This window comes from Strigops habroptila, chromosome 2 (assembly GCF_004027225.2).
Source record: "Strigops habroptila isolate Jane chromosome 2, bStrHab1.2.pri, whole genome shotgun sequence".
Lineage (NCBI taxonomy): Eukaryota > Metazoa > Chordata > Aves > Psittaciformes > Psittacidae > Strigops > Strigops habroptila.
The window spans coordinates 115,439,490-115,455,400 of NC_044278.2; the positions used below are offsets into that span (position 1 = coordinate 115,439,490).

At 44.6% G+C, this 15,911-nt stretch overlaps 1 protein-coding gene across 1 annotated transcript in view; it reads left to right on the plus strand.

Annotated features, from left to right (window-relative positions):
* Positions 1–15,911, plus strand: part of ME3 (malic enzyme 3) — a 118,003-nt gene that overhangs the window by 77,568 nt on the left and 24,524 nt on the right. Inside the window, exons 4-6 of the mRNA XM_030477138.1 lie at positions 4,283–4,358; positions 9,693–9,854; positions 13,076–13,179. Of these exons, the coding sequence (XP_030332998.1) occupies positions 4,283–4,358; positions 9,693–9,854; positions 13,076–13,179 (342 nt within the window). The remainder of the gene's footprint in view (positions 1–4,282; positions 4,359–9,692; positions 9,855–13,075; positions 13,180–15,911) is intronic.

The following is a 15,911-nucleotide window of genomic DNA, read 5'->3' on the forward strand; positions in this document are numbered from 1 at the left end:
TAGAAGTGAGGAGAGATTTGGAGCTGTGAGGAAAGAACTTGCAGGGTATTTTTTCACTCCCCTCTGTGTTTTGGGAAATGCAGCTTTGTACATTCTCTGTAAATAAACAATAGTGCTTCAGAGATAGCACTGCTGGCTCCATCGTACACTGTTCCTTCTAATGGGAAACAGCTCCCAAGGCAGCATTGCTAACCAGGAAGATCAGAAAGGGGAACACTACTTTGCCTTTTGCAAGAAGTAACAGCTCATTGAATGAAAGCATTAAAGAATATTTTTGTTTCCTAATACGTGAGATGTGTTAAAATATATTTCTTCCCAAATGTCTAAAATGAATGTTATTCTAGAAGCCATCACCAGTATCTGGCACAACTTCCTCCAGGCATCAAATGTTCCCCGTCTGCCTTGTCCCTGAACTCTTCCTAAAATGAGCCTTGTAGTTCTGGGATTGTCTTCATTGTGGGTCTTCCAAAGGCCATCAGGATGGCCAACATCTATCCAGTACTGAACAGCACCACAGCAGGATTATTTCCATGGCTCAGATGGTACACTGTGTAGCTTTCCCAGAGTACTTCCATGAACCCCGCCAGGACCAAAACAGAAAGGAAAAGATAAGAGCAGAGTAGAGGGGGAGGATAATAGAGTCATGAGAATCCACTCCCTCGACCTGCTGCTCACGCTCCTTTTGATGCAGCCCCACACATGGTTGGTTTCTGGGCTCAAGCACACACTACTGGGTCATGTTGAGCTTCTCATCAACCAGCACCTCCAAGTCCTCCTCAGGGCAGCTCTCAATCCATTCACCACCCAGCCTGTATTTGTGTTTGGGATTGCCCAAACCCAGGTGCAGGACCTTGCACTTGGCCTTGTTGAACTTCATGACGTTCTCATGGGGCCACCTCTCAAGCATGTGCAGGTCCCTCTGGATCCCACCCCTTCCCTCCATCATGTCAACTGCACCACACAACTTGTTGTCACCAGCAAACTTGCTGAGGGTGCATCAGTCCCACCATCCATGTTGCTGACAAAGATGTTAAACTACACCAGTCCCAATACCGACCCCTGAGGAACACCATTCATCACTGGATTTCAGCAAGGTGGAGACAGAAATACTGCCTCGGTGACAGATTAAGAAGCTGTAACCTTACTGAAAGTTTCCTGGAACCTTATAGGCATGCCCAGTGGCACAATAAAATCAGGGCTGGCTTTCACCTTAACTAAAGGCAGCTGTGGGGAAACCTGTGATGTTAATGGCCTGAATAGGAGATTGCAGCCCTGAAACCCTAATGGATGCAGGCTGGAGCACTCCCTGCTCTGAGGACTAACAGCTCTCTGAAGGTTACTGTTTAGCCAGAAATAGTGGTACAGTGTGTACATTATGGCTTGATGTTGCTGGCGTGGTTAATTTTCACTCAGCTCTATTGCTTGTGGTTTTGCCCCATGCAAGTGTGTTTGGTTTGCAGACAACTGGGTGCATAGCTGCTTCTGTGGGGGGGATATACAGTGACTAAGCCCATGTAGGATGGCAGGTCCGTGGGCCCTGGAAAACCAGGTTGTGTGTTTGCCCCACACAGTGCCCATGTTACGTGACTTGATCAAAATGGCTTATCTTTTTAGTGGTTTATTTTAATTGAGTCATCTTTATTGAGTCCCAATGGGATTACAAGAAAACAGCCTCCTTGTCTTTCTATTTCTCTGAAGCAATTTATCAACTGTAATCCCAGGAGAGATGGAGAAGGCACGATGATAAAGGCAGAATCTGTTGCATAGGTTGCATTCCTGCTTCAGAATGCTTAGGCTGCATCTTTTCCTCAGGAAAAAAACCCAAGTTAATTCATTTTATTACCACTTGGATGTTTCTTATTTACTACTGGTCCACACAGACCAACCTGCCGGTTTGGGGCATCTTATTTGCATCTTATTTCAACAAGCAGGACCAGGCTTCTGGTCAATGGCATAGCCTTGAGGGAGAGTGAATGTGTGTCATAGCCATCTTGTTCTCAGAAGAGGGTCCAGGGAAGCCAGCATATTCTTGGGAGGGCCTGATTAACATCAAATAACATAATATTAAGGAAGAGAACACAAATTCTGAGAGGGGTGCTTTTCCATGCTTATTTCTCAGTTGCTGACCTGGCTATCTAAGCTAAGCCAGTACTTCCTCAGGCAAAATCATAGAATCACAGAATGGTTTGGGTTGAAGGGAGCTTAAAGCTCATCCAGTTCCAAACCTCTGCCATGGCAGGGGCACCTTCCAATAGACCAGGTTATTGTGGCTGTGAGAGCTCTTCTCCCAAGGAGACACACAGCTACACACTGAAAGTAATAGGTGTCTTTATTATGTATGGAAACTTCATAACTTGAAGTATCTACCATGATGTTACTAATTTATGCTTTTAATTCCCAGTTGGTAACTCCTTTCTAAATGTAGATGGCAGCAGCCCGGTACCTCTTTTTTATGCAGATTGACATCTGTGAATACTGCCTTTGAGATAGGCCGTGTGTATGTGATTAGTTTGTTGGTTACTGGGCACAGTTTTAAAGAATTATGCTGAATAAATGAAGCATTACTTTCTTTTCTTTGCATTTCTGATCTTTCTGTGTGATTGTGATTTGATCACTGTTGAAGTCAGCACTTTCATTTCTCTTCTTTTCAAAGTAAAGGGCTTTTTCATTAGGAATCCCACAGTTGACTGTGGGAAGGTATCTGCCCCCTAGAAGAGTCATGTGAGAGAAACCTTTGCCAGAGAGAGTAACCCAATTATATTTGATTATGCATCACTCATATGGACTTACAATGGAGGTTGTTTTCAAGCTTTTTCTACCTAATATTTCATAGTAGAACCCCAAACGATGACTGGATCTGAACTTCCTAGGGCTGAGCAATAGTAAAGGGACATAAGCAGCAAAGATGCATTTCTTTATTGTTCTAGCTGATATTAATCACCAGCACAACTCCTGCTTTGGTGAGCAGATAAGAAGGCAAGGAAAATGGGTGCCTCATCTTGCAAAGAGGAGCCCTTGAGTTAGAGCCCTTGATTTGTGCTGATATGGGAGAGCTGTGAGCAATATGAATGATTTCCCCTGAGACAGACCTGGAGGAGGTTGTGGTTTTGGGGTTAGTGTTGCAGAAAAGGAGCTTCAAAAAAACATGCTGAAAGAGCAAGAGATCAGTCAATGTGAATAACACTGTCCTGGGTATTGGAAGGATCCCTGCTACGGGTACTAATTCTGGTAATAAAAGCAAAGAGGAGATCTAAAACATGTTTTAAGCATGCTGGCTTCCAGTTCCTCATTTTATGCAAAAGAAGGCATTTTTGTTTAAACCTTGAAGACCTTTGTGTTGTGCAGTCAGGTATGCTATTGTTTGTGTAAATGCTTCAGACTGAGGTTTCATCCAAACATTTAATTTTCTGTTTCACTGCGCATAATTTTTGGTGGTTTTACTGTGGTGAATGCAGGTGTCGAAAACTGAGGTTAAACATTCAAGAAAAAAGCAGTGTTCCAAGGGCAGGTTTGGTTTGGGTCAAAGCAAATGCCATGGTAAATATTGATCCAATCAGAGCTCTGTTGGCCTAGAGAGGGGATTCAAAATGTCTAGCTCTGCAGTAGCCATCCACATCAATGACATTAGTAACTGGGTGAGAAGGATCATGCTTTCACTGTTTGAATGGCCAGCAATAAACTCCCCAGGAAAGAACGTGTAACAAGGCTTCTGTAAAACCATCAGGCTCCCCTGCATTTAGCAGAGTTATTTTAACTAGAAAGTTCTTCTGCACTAAGGCAGAGTTTGCTTTCCAAAGCAAAGACCACAGAATCCCAGACTGGTTTGTGTTGGAAGGGACCTTAAAGCTCATCCAGTTCCAATCCCCTGCCACGGGCAGGGACACCTTCCACTAGAGCAGGTTGCTCCAAGCCCCTGTGTCCAACCTGGCCTTGAACACTGCCAGCCTTCTCCTCTCCAGGCTGAACCAGCCCAGCTCTTTCAGTCTGTCTCCAGAGCCTGTCTTCAGCCCTCGGAGCATCAAGATGTTTCACAAGGCTGAAATGTGCAACACTGGTGGCTGTTGAGTGAAGTTCCCATTAAAAATCTTGAGCCTTGGGGTTTTCAGATGAGAATTGTTATTAGCAGTCCATTGAGGTCTCATTTTCATCTCAGTGAATTGCCTGATTTTGTGCTCAGCAGCTCATTTCCCTGCATTTTCAAGTCTCGCCTGTTTTATTTGATCTTGGAGTTATTAACTTTATTACAAGGCTTATTTTGCTTTTCTTTTTCTTCCTTTCTTAGGGGTTTGTTTATCACCATCCATGACAAAGGCCACATTGCAACAATGCTAGACTCTTGGCCTGAAGAAAACATTAAGGTATGTGGCACATCTTCTATGGACTGGGAAGTTACAGGGAGTTGGGTGCAAAATGGGATGTTGATTGGAACTGCTTGGCATTATTTACAGAATTGCCTATTTAAAAGGACAAGCAAAGAGTTATTCCTTTCCTCAGAGAGTTTCCAGGCTGGACTCAGTTCAGCTTCAGTTTCCAGTCTAGGCTAGACCACAGAGACTCTGTCGTGTGTGTATATGGTCAAGAATAACTTTATCAGAATTAACAGGACCTTGGCCATTAAAGACTGTGCATGATAATGAATTTGTGCAGAATAGGGGTCCTAGTGAGGGAGTAAGATATGTCTGTTGAAGAATAGTGTGGCTAACTTGTAACTTGTTAGATATACCAAAGCTCTTTAAGATATCCCTGTAACCGACTTGCTCATAGGACTCCTTCCCAAATCCAGTGAGTCATGCAGCATCCAGAACACTGGCAGCTCTGCAAATAATGCTTGATGTCCAGCAGCTGAACACCCCACCCAACAAGTGATCTTGTGAAGTGTTTTTCACTAGAGCTCAGGGCTGGGCAAGTCCCTGGCGTGAAATACAGTCAATACTTACGACAGGTCTTGCCAGTCACCTCCTTCTATCCGTCTGAAAGTACATGTGCCTGGGAATTTCCCTGGCTATTGACAGACTTGGTCCCCTCTCAGCTGTTTCTTCCAGGAACAAAGGGTTGGCAGCTGAGAAAATCTTGCAAGCATTTTCCATTTCTCAGGGACAAAAAAAAGAGGAATTTGACATGTTTCCAGAAAGAGTAATCATATTCCTATAACCTTGTCTTTGGAACCATGGAGAACAGACGCAAACTAGATATTCTGTCCTTCTTCTGTCCAAAGACCTCAGTATTTCCATTTCTTTCTGACAGGGGACTGTGAGCAGAACTCATTATGGCTAATAGATATGTTTTTGCAGATGGGGAAACTGGCACAGAAAGATGAGAGACTGTTGTCGAAACAGCCCCCTCTGGCACCCAAAACAGACCATAGGAAGGGCAGTGGTCCATGGAAGAGATCCAGGCTATCTACATTCCAGATTTGCCAGACTACAAAGGCAGCTAATTTCATCAGCATCACTGGTTTAGACCACAGGGTTCCTTGTGTCTTTGTACACAAGCTTCTCCGTGCCTGCACTGGAACACTTGAGATGTTGAGATAAGTAGGGAGACACCTGCAGTGCACATCAGTCCCTGGAGGGACCCAGGTTTTTGAGAAGGTTGAACGCAAACACCACTAAGTCTCATTAAAGACAGGGAAGAAATACCTGGAGGTGTTGCCCACATTCTGCTTTGTGGCTCATCAGAGCTTCATGGCAACAGCATCTGCTGTGGAAATGGGAAATCTGGGTCATAGGCCTGGATCCTCTGCCTGGAAGGGCTGGAAGGGTGCTCTGCTTAGCTTAGCAAAGCCTCAGCCAAGATCTGGTGTGCCACACCTCTACCCCTCCGGATGAAACTGGGCTGCTCTGAAAGAATCATAGTGCCAGAAGCAGAGCAAGCAAGAAGCCATTTCTGAACATACTCATGTGGGAGCGTGGGGTTTCCATGTCTCTTCCAGGGTGGCTTATGAATTCTGCCGTGAAGAAACAAGCTGACAAGCCTCATCAGTGCCTCCCCTTGCTATTTCTCTCTCTGGTTCCCTAATCTTATACTCTTTTCTGCACAGTGGCCCAGCTAAAGCAAGAGAATCCTATAGGATAGCATTGTGGCAGGGTGTCATCCTGGCAGCTGTGAGTTCAAACCACCTTGAAGTAGGATAATCTAGAAACTATATATTCTATTCCAAGACAAGTGTGCTGCCATGCTAGGTACTGCACTGGCCTTCTGCCTTTCTTTCCCTCTCTCCCTCCCTCTCTCCTTCCCTCTTTCTCTTTTTCACTCTTTCGGTAGGATGCTCACCCTAGAAATGCACTCAGCATCTTGAATCCCCGTCAGGATAACACTGCACAGTGCTGTTCAAACTCATCCTTCCATGTAGTGTTTTCTGTTGGTGCACTCCAGGCAGAGAATCAGTTCATCCTGTGAAGACTGTCCTTGTGCAATCAGTACAGAGAACTGGGAATGCCAACAGTGGCACTTGCCTCAGCAGCATGGAGATCAGTGTAGTGCTCTGGATCACTCTGCTGGACCACACGCCTCCTACTTAGGCATTGCAAAACTGGGTTAGATGCCTACATTGGCTAACTGGATAAGGCCTATGGTTCAGAGTCGTCTCAGTTACCACAGAATCATAGAATAGTTTGGGTTGGAAGGGACCTACAAAGCTCATCTAGTCCAACCCTCCTGCAATGAGCAGGGATATCTTCAACTAGATCAGGTTGCCCAGAGCCACATCCAGCCTGGCCTTGAATGCCTCCAGGGATGGGGCATCCACCACCTCTCTGGGCAACCTGTGCCAGTGTTTTACCACCCTCATTGTAAAGACTTTTTTCCTCACATCCAGTCTGAATCTCCCTTTTTTAGTTTAAAAACATCACCCCTCGTCCTCTTGCAACAGGCCCTGCTAAAAAGCCTCTCCTCATCTTTGTTATAGGCCCCTTCTAAGTACTCAAAGGCCACAATAAGGTCTCCTCAGAGTCTTCTCTTCTGCAGGCTGAACAACCCCAAATCTCAAGAAAGGACTCACTACCTAATCTTGGCTTGTGAGTACTTTTGCAGTGATCGATGAAGAGAGAGATGAGCATTTTCAAAGAGGAATATCCCTTTCATCCCTTCCCAAAACAGCTGCTGGAGGGACTAGATGGACTCTGGAGGCTTTTGTCTCTCCCCATCAGCTATCAAAGAAGTTTAGGAACCAGTCTGATTACTGGCTTAAACTGCACACCCAACCTTTACCTTTAACCAAAGACTTGCCTGGAGTCATCAGGAAAATTTGTAGCACAGCTGGAAGTAGAAAACAGGTTCTGATTGTTAAACCAGCACTTCAGTTCGAAGGGTCTGTGCTGCTCAGCTAGAGATTAAAGTCTTGTTTGTTGAGTTCTGATCACATGAACAATTGAAACCATTCCTTTATCTAGTAGAGACCATAATGAATGTCTCCCATGCTGTATTTTCTGCTCTCCTGTATTTTTCAGTGTTATTTTGAGGAGCTTTGGTACCCATAGAGTGCAGCACGTCTAAGGCTAAAGAAAATTTCTCTCTCTGATGGATATCTAAGTGCTATCAAGAAGTTTTTAGGCTTGCCTGAGATAGCTTATTTGTTTGGATGAAAGGCGATCTATGCTCCAGAGAAACATTTTGATTCATTAGAACTTCATTATTTTTTATATATATTCTCTGCATAGTTAGGATTTTAAGTCCTTTTCATATAATTTGCATCAGTTTCAGGGTGAACCTGGAGCAGCTCATGTGCTTGCTGCTTTCCCTACTCCCATCTCTGCCTTCCAGTCTCAATTGCATCCTCTGGGTGTGGTAAAGAATTGAGCACACACTCACAAACAGATGGAGCCCACCCAAAAAGAGGCTTTCCCATTGCTAGCACTTCGCATTGACTCAGAAGGAAAAGCAAATAGGAAAGTGTTCCAGAATGGAGCTGGATAAGTGTATTACTGCCATGACTGAATGTCAGGGATTGTCCAACCTCTAGTCTAAGGGACCGTGTATAGTCCTTTGGTTTGAATAGATTTTTCATTGAAGGATCACTTCTTAACGACAAGAAAGTGGCAACAGCCACTTTATATTCTACATATAGGAGGACCATTTCAAAATAATCCCTGTTGCATACTGGTTGTCACTATTATTATGAGCATTACAACGCTGAAATGTATCATGCCTCAAACTACCAGAGGGTTTTTTTGCTAGAGAGCAAAATAAATGTCAAATGCAGAATAGATGCATGTGTCCCCTGTATCTCTAGTTTCTCCTCAGGCTTATTTCTGTGTTTTAGGCTGAGAGAGCAAATACTTTTGGCATATGTATATAGTTTATGTTGAATAAGAAAGGACACTGAAACAGATGAGTATGATTCTTCTTGAAATAGGAAAGTGCAGCAAGAGGTTTATCCCATTCCTAAACAACGAAATGCTTCTCCATCACAGCAATAAACCAATGCATCTTTATGCCACCAAGGAAGTATCTCCCATTCTCTTATTTCTCACGAAAGCACACACATGTGTATGTCCTATGTCCTAGGTTTAGCCTTAACTTTGCAAATCAGCAAATAAAGAGCTTCTCTGCAGTCTTCTGCTTTGAAATCCAAGCTAGGCAGTGCACGAGTCCCCCGCAGGCTGATAAAGCATTTGATGTGAGCGCTCTGTTCTCTCAAGTGCTGAGATTTGAGGTTTATTATTGTATTTACAGCTTGTGTCCCACAGTGGGACTGGGCTCCAGTATATTCCTGTTCTTACTGGATTTCAGAACTTCCACAAAGAGTGCCTGACCCTGGGGACAAAACCAACAAATGGAGTAGTAAAACTGGGGAAGTTTAGTCAGATCTGCGTGGTCATTTGCCTCCTAAGGCCTCCATGACGTACAGTGTGGGTCAAATCACTCAACTTTAGGCTTTTAATGTCGTCAACATTAAGCAGGCTTTTATTTCCCTTCTTGGCACAAAGAAATGATGCAATAATAAGATGGATAATAAGATACAATAAAATGATGGATCAGAGATTTTGGTGAGGTAGCACAGTACAGTGTTGCTGAGATGCAAAAGGCCAGTTGCACAAAGAGTTAAATGGCAATTGTTTAACTCCCAGCTGGGTGGGGGAGAAAAGGTCTAATATTAAATACATCATGTGGGAGCCCCTTTGCTCATGCTGCTGCCTGTGCTGATGGCTTCTGTCTACCTGCCTTGCAGTCAGGGGGACCAGAGGCAGAGGCACCCACTTATAATGAGTTTTGATTATCTGATGTTGGCTACTCCACAGCCGCTCTACAACAGCGTGAAAACATGAGCTTGTCACTTCCACGGTAACACATGCAGTTCATGAGCACAAACACTTTTGTACAGAGCTCTTGTTTTCCAGAAAAAAAGAGGGAAAATCAAAGGCAGGTATCTTTCGTGATGTTTCTTGTTATACAGCTGAGGATGCACAAAAAGCCATGCTGGTTGGGCTCTGCTACAGGTGAATTGAAGTGCTGGTAAGCAGAATGGCTGCTCTCCCATACTGCAAGCAGCTACCTGTCAACCACAGTATCTCTACCCCCAAAAATTAACAGCCCTCTATCACTAACAGCTAGTTAATGTGGTGTTATGTAGAAAGAGCAAATACCTGTTGCACAATGCCACTGCAAAATGGCATTGGTGTGAAGACAATTGAGCTGGGTTTGTTTCTGGAGCCTTGGCAATGCCATACAACAGTCTCTTTTGATCCTCCTAGGCTATCGTGGTGACAGATGGAGAGAGGATTCTTGGTTTAGGAGATCTAGGAAGTTACGGGATGGGTATTCCAGTCGGGAAGCTTGCTTTGTACACAGCTTGTGGTGGAGTTCACCCACAACAGTGTCTCCCTGTCCTGCTGGATGTTGGCACAGACAACGAGGTAAGACCATCCTTCCTAAATCTGACAGTGGGGGGAGAAAGAATTGAGATTAATGCTTCACTGGGGCCAGTCCCTAAATGTGGAGGCACAGCCAGAGCCATCCAAGAATGAGATGATGGCTAGACCAGCACTGCAGGGAAGTGGGCAGGCTTCATTCCTGTCTGATGCTAAAGAAACTTATGCTCTTATGAGGAACTGAAATAAACACTAAACAGCCTCATGGTCCCCTGGTGAGAAGACTCAGAGCGTTGCCAATTGGAGCTGAAGGGTCAGCTCTGCCTTTCAGCATGGCAAGGTGAGTTGAAAGACTTTGTACAGGAAGCCCCAGATTTCTTCTTCCTCTGGTAACTGTGAAAAAGCAGGCAGATACTCGTGTCTGCATAGAGGTGACTGTATTCCAGAAAGTGGAGAATCCCTGGTGGGTGGTTTGGGGATGATTAATTTCAGTGTTCTGTCAGACTGCACACTTCACTGCACATGATAACCAGACGAGAGGACTCCATCTGTTTGCAGATTTTTGCCTTATGACTCTGGCTCAGAAAGGCTGAAGCACATCTCAGCAATGCCAGAATGGACATCTGTGAAGGATGTCTTTTTCAAAACTCAAATTAATATCCTATAGTCAGTTGTGAGGGCCTGGGTTTGTCCATTGCTGTACAATGTACTTGTGCCTTCTTTGACCTCAAGTAAACCAGACATGTGTTTGCTGGAGAGAAATAACAAATCTGGGGTATAAGAGCTTTGAGTTTGTGTATGAAGAGGAAATGAGCACCGACATTTTCAGATGTGACTTTCTGCACCTCTTTCACTGCAGCTCCAAGTGGCTCACATTGGACACTTGGAAAGAATGAAAGAAAGCAAAATCAGTGGTCATAGATGGCATCTGGGATGAGAATCCCAATAACCTCTTTGGTCTCTGGTCCCAGAGCCTATTGGCCTGTCATGGGCTTGTGGAATATAGGATGTGCTCATCTCAGCCTAATCTATGGTCTTTCCTGAAAAGTGGGACCCTCTGCATTTAGACCCTCTGAGGCTAAGGCAGGAATTAAGTCTCAGTCTCTCACTTCTTGGAGTTTCCAGTCAGTAGAGCATTGTGCTTGACTTTTGTTCCTTCATCTCTTCCTTCTCCTCCATGCTGGTCTGCACACCACCGAGTGCTGGATGCTCTGAGCCTCCCAGCTGGAGTTTCCCTTCAGAGGGACCTGGGTGAAAGTGCTTCCCTTCCCATGGGAAACTTCTGACCATCTGTTTCTATCTCAGTATCCAGGGGACACTAAAATGGCACCAATGACTTTTAGGCATCTCCAAGAGTCAGATGGTGACTCCCAGAGTCAGTCTTGGGCATTTTGTTCTGCCCAACGTCAAGTGTAACTTATGTGTCCGGGAACTTCTCTGTGGAGTCAATTTCCACATCTGGGATTAAGATACAGAAGTTGCTGTTTTCCAGCAATATGAACAACATATTCCCTCACAATGTAAATATCTTTATTTAATGGCATTCTTATGTGCATAAACCCAGCTTAACCAAACCCTAAGCAAGTCCTAGGACCATCCAGCCTGCGCTTATCAGTGCATTCATTCTCTCTGTTACGAACGCAGGAACCTCAGGTAGAATGGGGTAAATACAGCAGTCGTATTTTTAGCATCAGGTCCAGCTTTTCTTTCTGACAGTCCATAATAATTTGTACATTATTTCAGCAAATTGGTCTTTTTTCAGAGCTTGGCATTTCTCAGCTTGCCTGTGGGAGAATTTTATTCTCCATGAACAGAATACATGGCATTACAGGAGCAATCAGTGAGGTAATACAAATGGATCTGCTTAGTGTTTCATAGAATCACAGAATGGTTTGGATTGGAAAGGACCTTAAGAACATCCAGTTCCAACCCCCTGCCACGGGCAGGGACATGTCCACTAGAGCAGGTTGCTCCAAGCCCCTGTGTCCAACCTGGCCTTGAACACTGCCAGGGATGGGGCAGCCACAGCTTCTCTGGGCACCCTGTGCCAGTGCCTCAGCACCCTCACAGGGAAGAACTTCTGCCTAATGTCTGATCTAAATCTCCCCTCTGGCAGGTTAAAGCCATTCCCCTTATCCTGTCCTACAGGCCCTTGTCCAAAGCCCCTCTCCAGCTTTCTTGTAGCCCCTTTAGGCACTGGAGCTGCTCTAAGGTCTCCCCGAAGCCTTCTCTTCTCGAGGTTGAACAAGCCCAGCTCTCTCAGCCTGTCTCGAGAGCAGAGCTGCTCCAGCCCTCTGGGGATGTTCAATGGCGCCTAAGAGTTAATGTATCAAACCCAGAGGAAAACTCTTTCAACTCTCTTTCTAAGGGAAAACAGCTGTGACTGTAAAAACAGATCTGATTTTAGCATACCTGCCAATATTTAGGGCCATATGGCTGCAGGACAATAGGTTTGAGATGGCTCATCCCCTTCTCACGTGGATGATTCAGTTCCTGAAATTGGAAGGGGAGTTGCACTGCAGTGACCCACAGAGGTGCTGGCCCACCTTTCCTTGAACTTTCCCCAAAATATGTGCTATTTCCATGCTGACCCAGTCCTTTTTAGGTAGATTAGGGATCCTGACAGAACGTATGCTGGATTGGCTGGAGGAACAACCTGGGTTTATATTCCTAGCTAGAGCCAAAAACTAAACTAATCTCTTATATGAAAATACCTTGCCTTGACACCTGCAGATGACTGAGGTGAGTGCTAGGTAGATGCAGAGCTTGGGAACATTTTGGCATCTGATTGCTGGTTCTGGGCTGTTACCTCATGGCCTAAATGACACATGTCATTTCAAGTTGCTTCAGGCGATCTTCATTGCTCAAAGCGCTGTTTATGGTCAACAGCTTTCCTGGTAACCTCAGTGCAAAATTAAGCACTAAATGAGCAGTAAACACCCCTCACACAAGGTCAGTTTTATCCACTTTGAGTGAGGCACCTTGGCAGGGAACCTTTGGTAGAGCAGATGGGGATGCAGACAGAGCTCCATTTCCTATGGCAATCAAGAAGCATTACATCCTTCTGACTTTATTTACACAAAAAGATAGTCCATAGCTTCTTATGGAAGCCCTTTCCCTCAGGAAGAGCTGTGTGAGGTGGCCTTCACTGCATAGTAAGTAAAATTCATATGACCACAACAGACAAACATTTTGAGTAGGCTGGGACATAAATCTCAGTCCACCCATGGAAGAGAAGATGTCAATGGAATTGCTTTGTGTCCTAGGCTCTCCTGAGTGATCCACTCTATATTGGACTGAAACACAAGAGGGTTCGTGGGAAACAGTACGACGAACTGATTGATGAGTTTATGCAGGCAGTGACCAACAAGTAAGTGGGATTATATACATGGCTCCTCTGGGCTGCTTCCATTTAAGAACAAATGTTGCATCTCGTGAAACAAACATTAGTATAACTGATCGTCCAAGCAAAGAAAGGTCATTTCAATGCAAGTCTCCTGGGTGGTCTACAAATGACTCTTTGTGCTCGAGCACTCTGTGTCAAAAATATTTGTCTTCGGAGAACTGAAATGGGACAGACTATTTATAACCATTTCCTGTCCCTATAGGCCAGAGGTGTCAAACATATGCCCTGTGGGCTGTATCTGGCCTCCGTCGTGCATTTATAAGCCTCATTCAGCATAGGCAGAATCTAAACTTTGGTTTGTTTACATTTTGTAAAGGAAGTTTCTAGCTTTCACCGTTGTGAAGGAAATCATCTAAATGGAAGTGGCATGTTACTGCACACGGTGGTGTCTGTGTGAGACTGCCTGTCTATGGCTTTGTTAAAAATAGGAGCTTCCCTGCTGGCGTTTAAGTCTGTGGAGCAAGAAGGCAGGGATCCTAATCACTGTCCTTTTAATGGTGGAACAGACCAAGTGCATATTTCCATTCTTACTAGCTGGGATAGAGGGTCTCTGATGTACCAGGGAGTTTGATACAGGAAGAGCAGAACCACAACCTCAGCGCTGTATGTGCACCTCTAGCACTGCATTGAGTTCCTCTTTCTGGAAAAAATCAAAATACATTAAAATCTCCATGACTGTATCATAAGAAGGAAAGTGAGAACAACTGCTAAGGAAAAAAAGAAGAATATTTGGAAAGCCCCAAGCTCCTCAGCAGCTTTTTCTGCTTTTTCTAAAGCAGCAGATGCTATTGATAAGTGGCAGAGTGCTGCAGCCTGTGCCTGATTAATAGGCTGCTGCCTGTCTGTGTGTTGTAGGGTCTTTCCCTCACAGCTGAAGGAGCTATGTTTGATCTTCCCTCTTTCTGTGTCTCCAGCTGGCTGTATGTGTGTGTGTGTTCCTGCATAAATGGGAGTGGGTGGTACATGTGTCATCAGCTCACAGTTCATCCTGTCTCCCTTGGTAGGAGGCATCATCACCAGCGTCTAATGACAACACCTACCCATCCCCTGAGAAGCATATCTTTACACACAGTCTGGCTGCCCAGCTGGCTGTGGGTGGAGGGATGTAGGAAATAGGGGCTGAAATGCTAAGGACCATTCCATCACAGCTGACAAACCAAGGGAAGAGGGCGTCATGGAGGAATTTCAGCATCTGTTGATGTTGTGGCTGCTCTGTGCGGTGTTCTGCTGCACCCTGTGCACATGCAATACTGCTGCTAGGGCAGGAGTCTCTCCTTTGCTGTTCAGCAACATGATGTAGACATGTCCTATGTGATAGACAGCCAGTACCTCAACCCACATAGCTGCAGTTGCCCACTTACTGTATAAAGATACTTGTCAGCCAGTGCTGTAGCCCCTATATCTGTGAGTATGAACACAATAACTCTGTTGGATTAAAAATACCATTTTAAAATAAATAAAACACCAAATTAAAATGAAGGGTGACTGCAGAAAAGAGAATGTGGTGTTTGTGCTCTGTTTTGTCCCTCTATTTGATAAGAAAGCTTGGCTGAAATGTCAGTTGATTACAGTGTAGTATTACATTAGATACTTGTGGTTTATCTAGGGGGAGGAAATTCTTGGAGGTTAGAAAACTGGTAAAACACGAGTAGGAAATCACAGGAGGCTCTGCAAGGAGGAAAGATTTAAGAGCTGTCAGGGTTGATTTGTGGGGGTTTTGTTTGTTTTGGTTATAGTCCTTAATTAATCCTTCAAGGAAACTATCCCACTTCCTTCTGGCCAGGAGACCACAGGGGTATTGCAGTGTTGGTGTTGATGACAGAATGGGAACAATAGAATGGGAACCCAGATGATGGTCTCAGCTGTTATGAATGTGGCTCTGAGATGCTTGTGGTGTTAAACTGCACCCGCTACTCCTGTGATGTCAGTGACAGCAATACAATTTGCCTTTTCTGTGCTGCAGAGGAAGGATTTTGGCTGTTGCTTTCCTGTGTTTAGTTTACATGAGCTAATCTCCACATCGAAGGGAGAAGACACTCAGCCATAAAACAATGAACTCTTATCTTGTGAGGAGGTGATGTCATGTCTGATGCTTTCATCCAAATACTGGGAATCAAGTTCCTGGGGCCCCTCTCTCAGCTTTTCATTTTCTCTTAGCCAGGATGAATTGCTTGAATACAGTAAATGTTACTACCCCAAAATGTTCTCTGCAAAGTGGAGCTGGGAAATTCCACTTTACACATTTCCATTCCCATCTGTAAAGTATTTGGAGATCCTTGAGTGAAAGGAGCCATTGCTACACATTATCATCCTGACCACCAGCATACCTTAAAGCGTTGATGGAGTGTGATCCTCTGTGAGCTCTGGACTAGTGAATAGTCCTGCTATCAGCCTGGGTTTGGCAAACTTGTATGAAACAGATTCATTTGGTCTCAAATTTCCACTGGAATGGCTGAAAGCAACCCAGTAGGAGCTCTAGCTTCTGTTAGGAAAGGAAGCAGAAATTGTTCAGAAGGTCAAGAACATGCAGCTTTATTGTAGCCTGCTTCCAGGTATGAGGAAACCTGTAGGTATGAACTGCTGTGATCTTCGGTCTGCTGTGATTTCTTATGCAAGTCTATAACGTCACATGTAAATTCAGTTATTTGGGGAGGAACACAAATCTCTTGGAATTTGGGGATTTCCTTTTCAGTTTG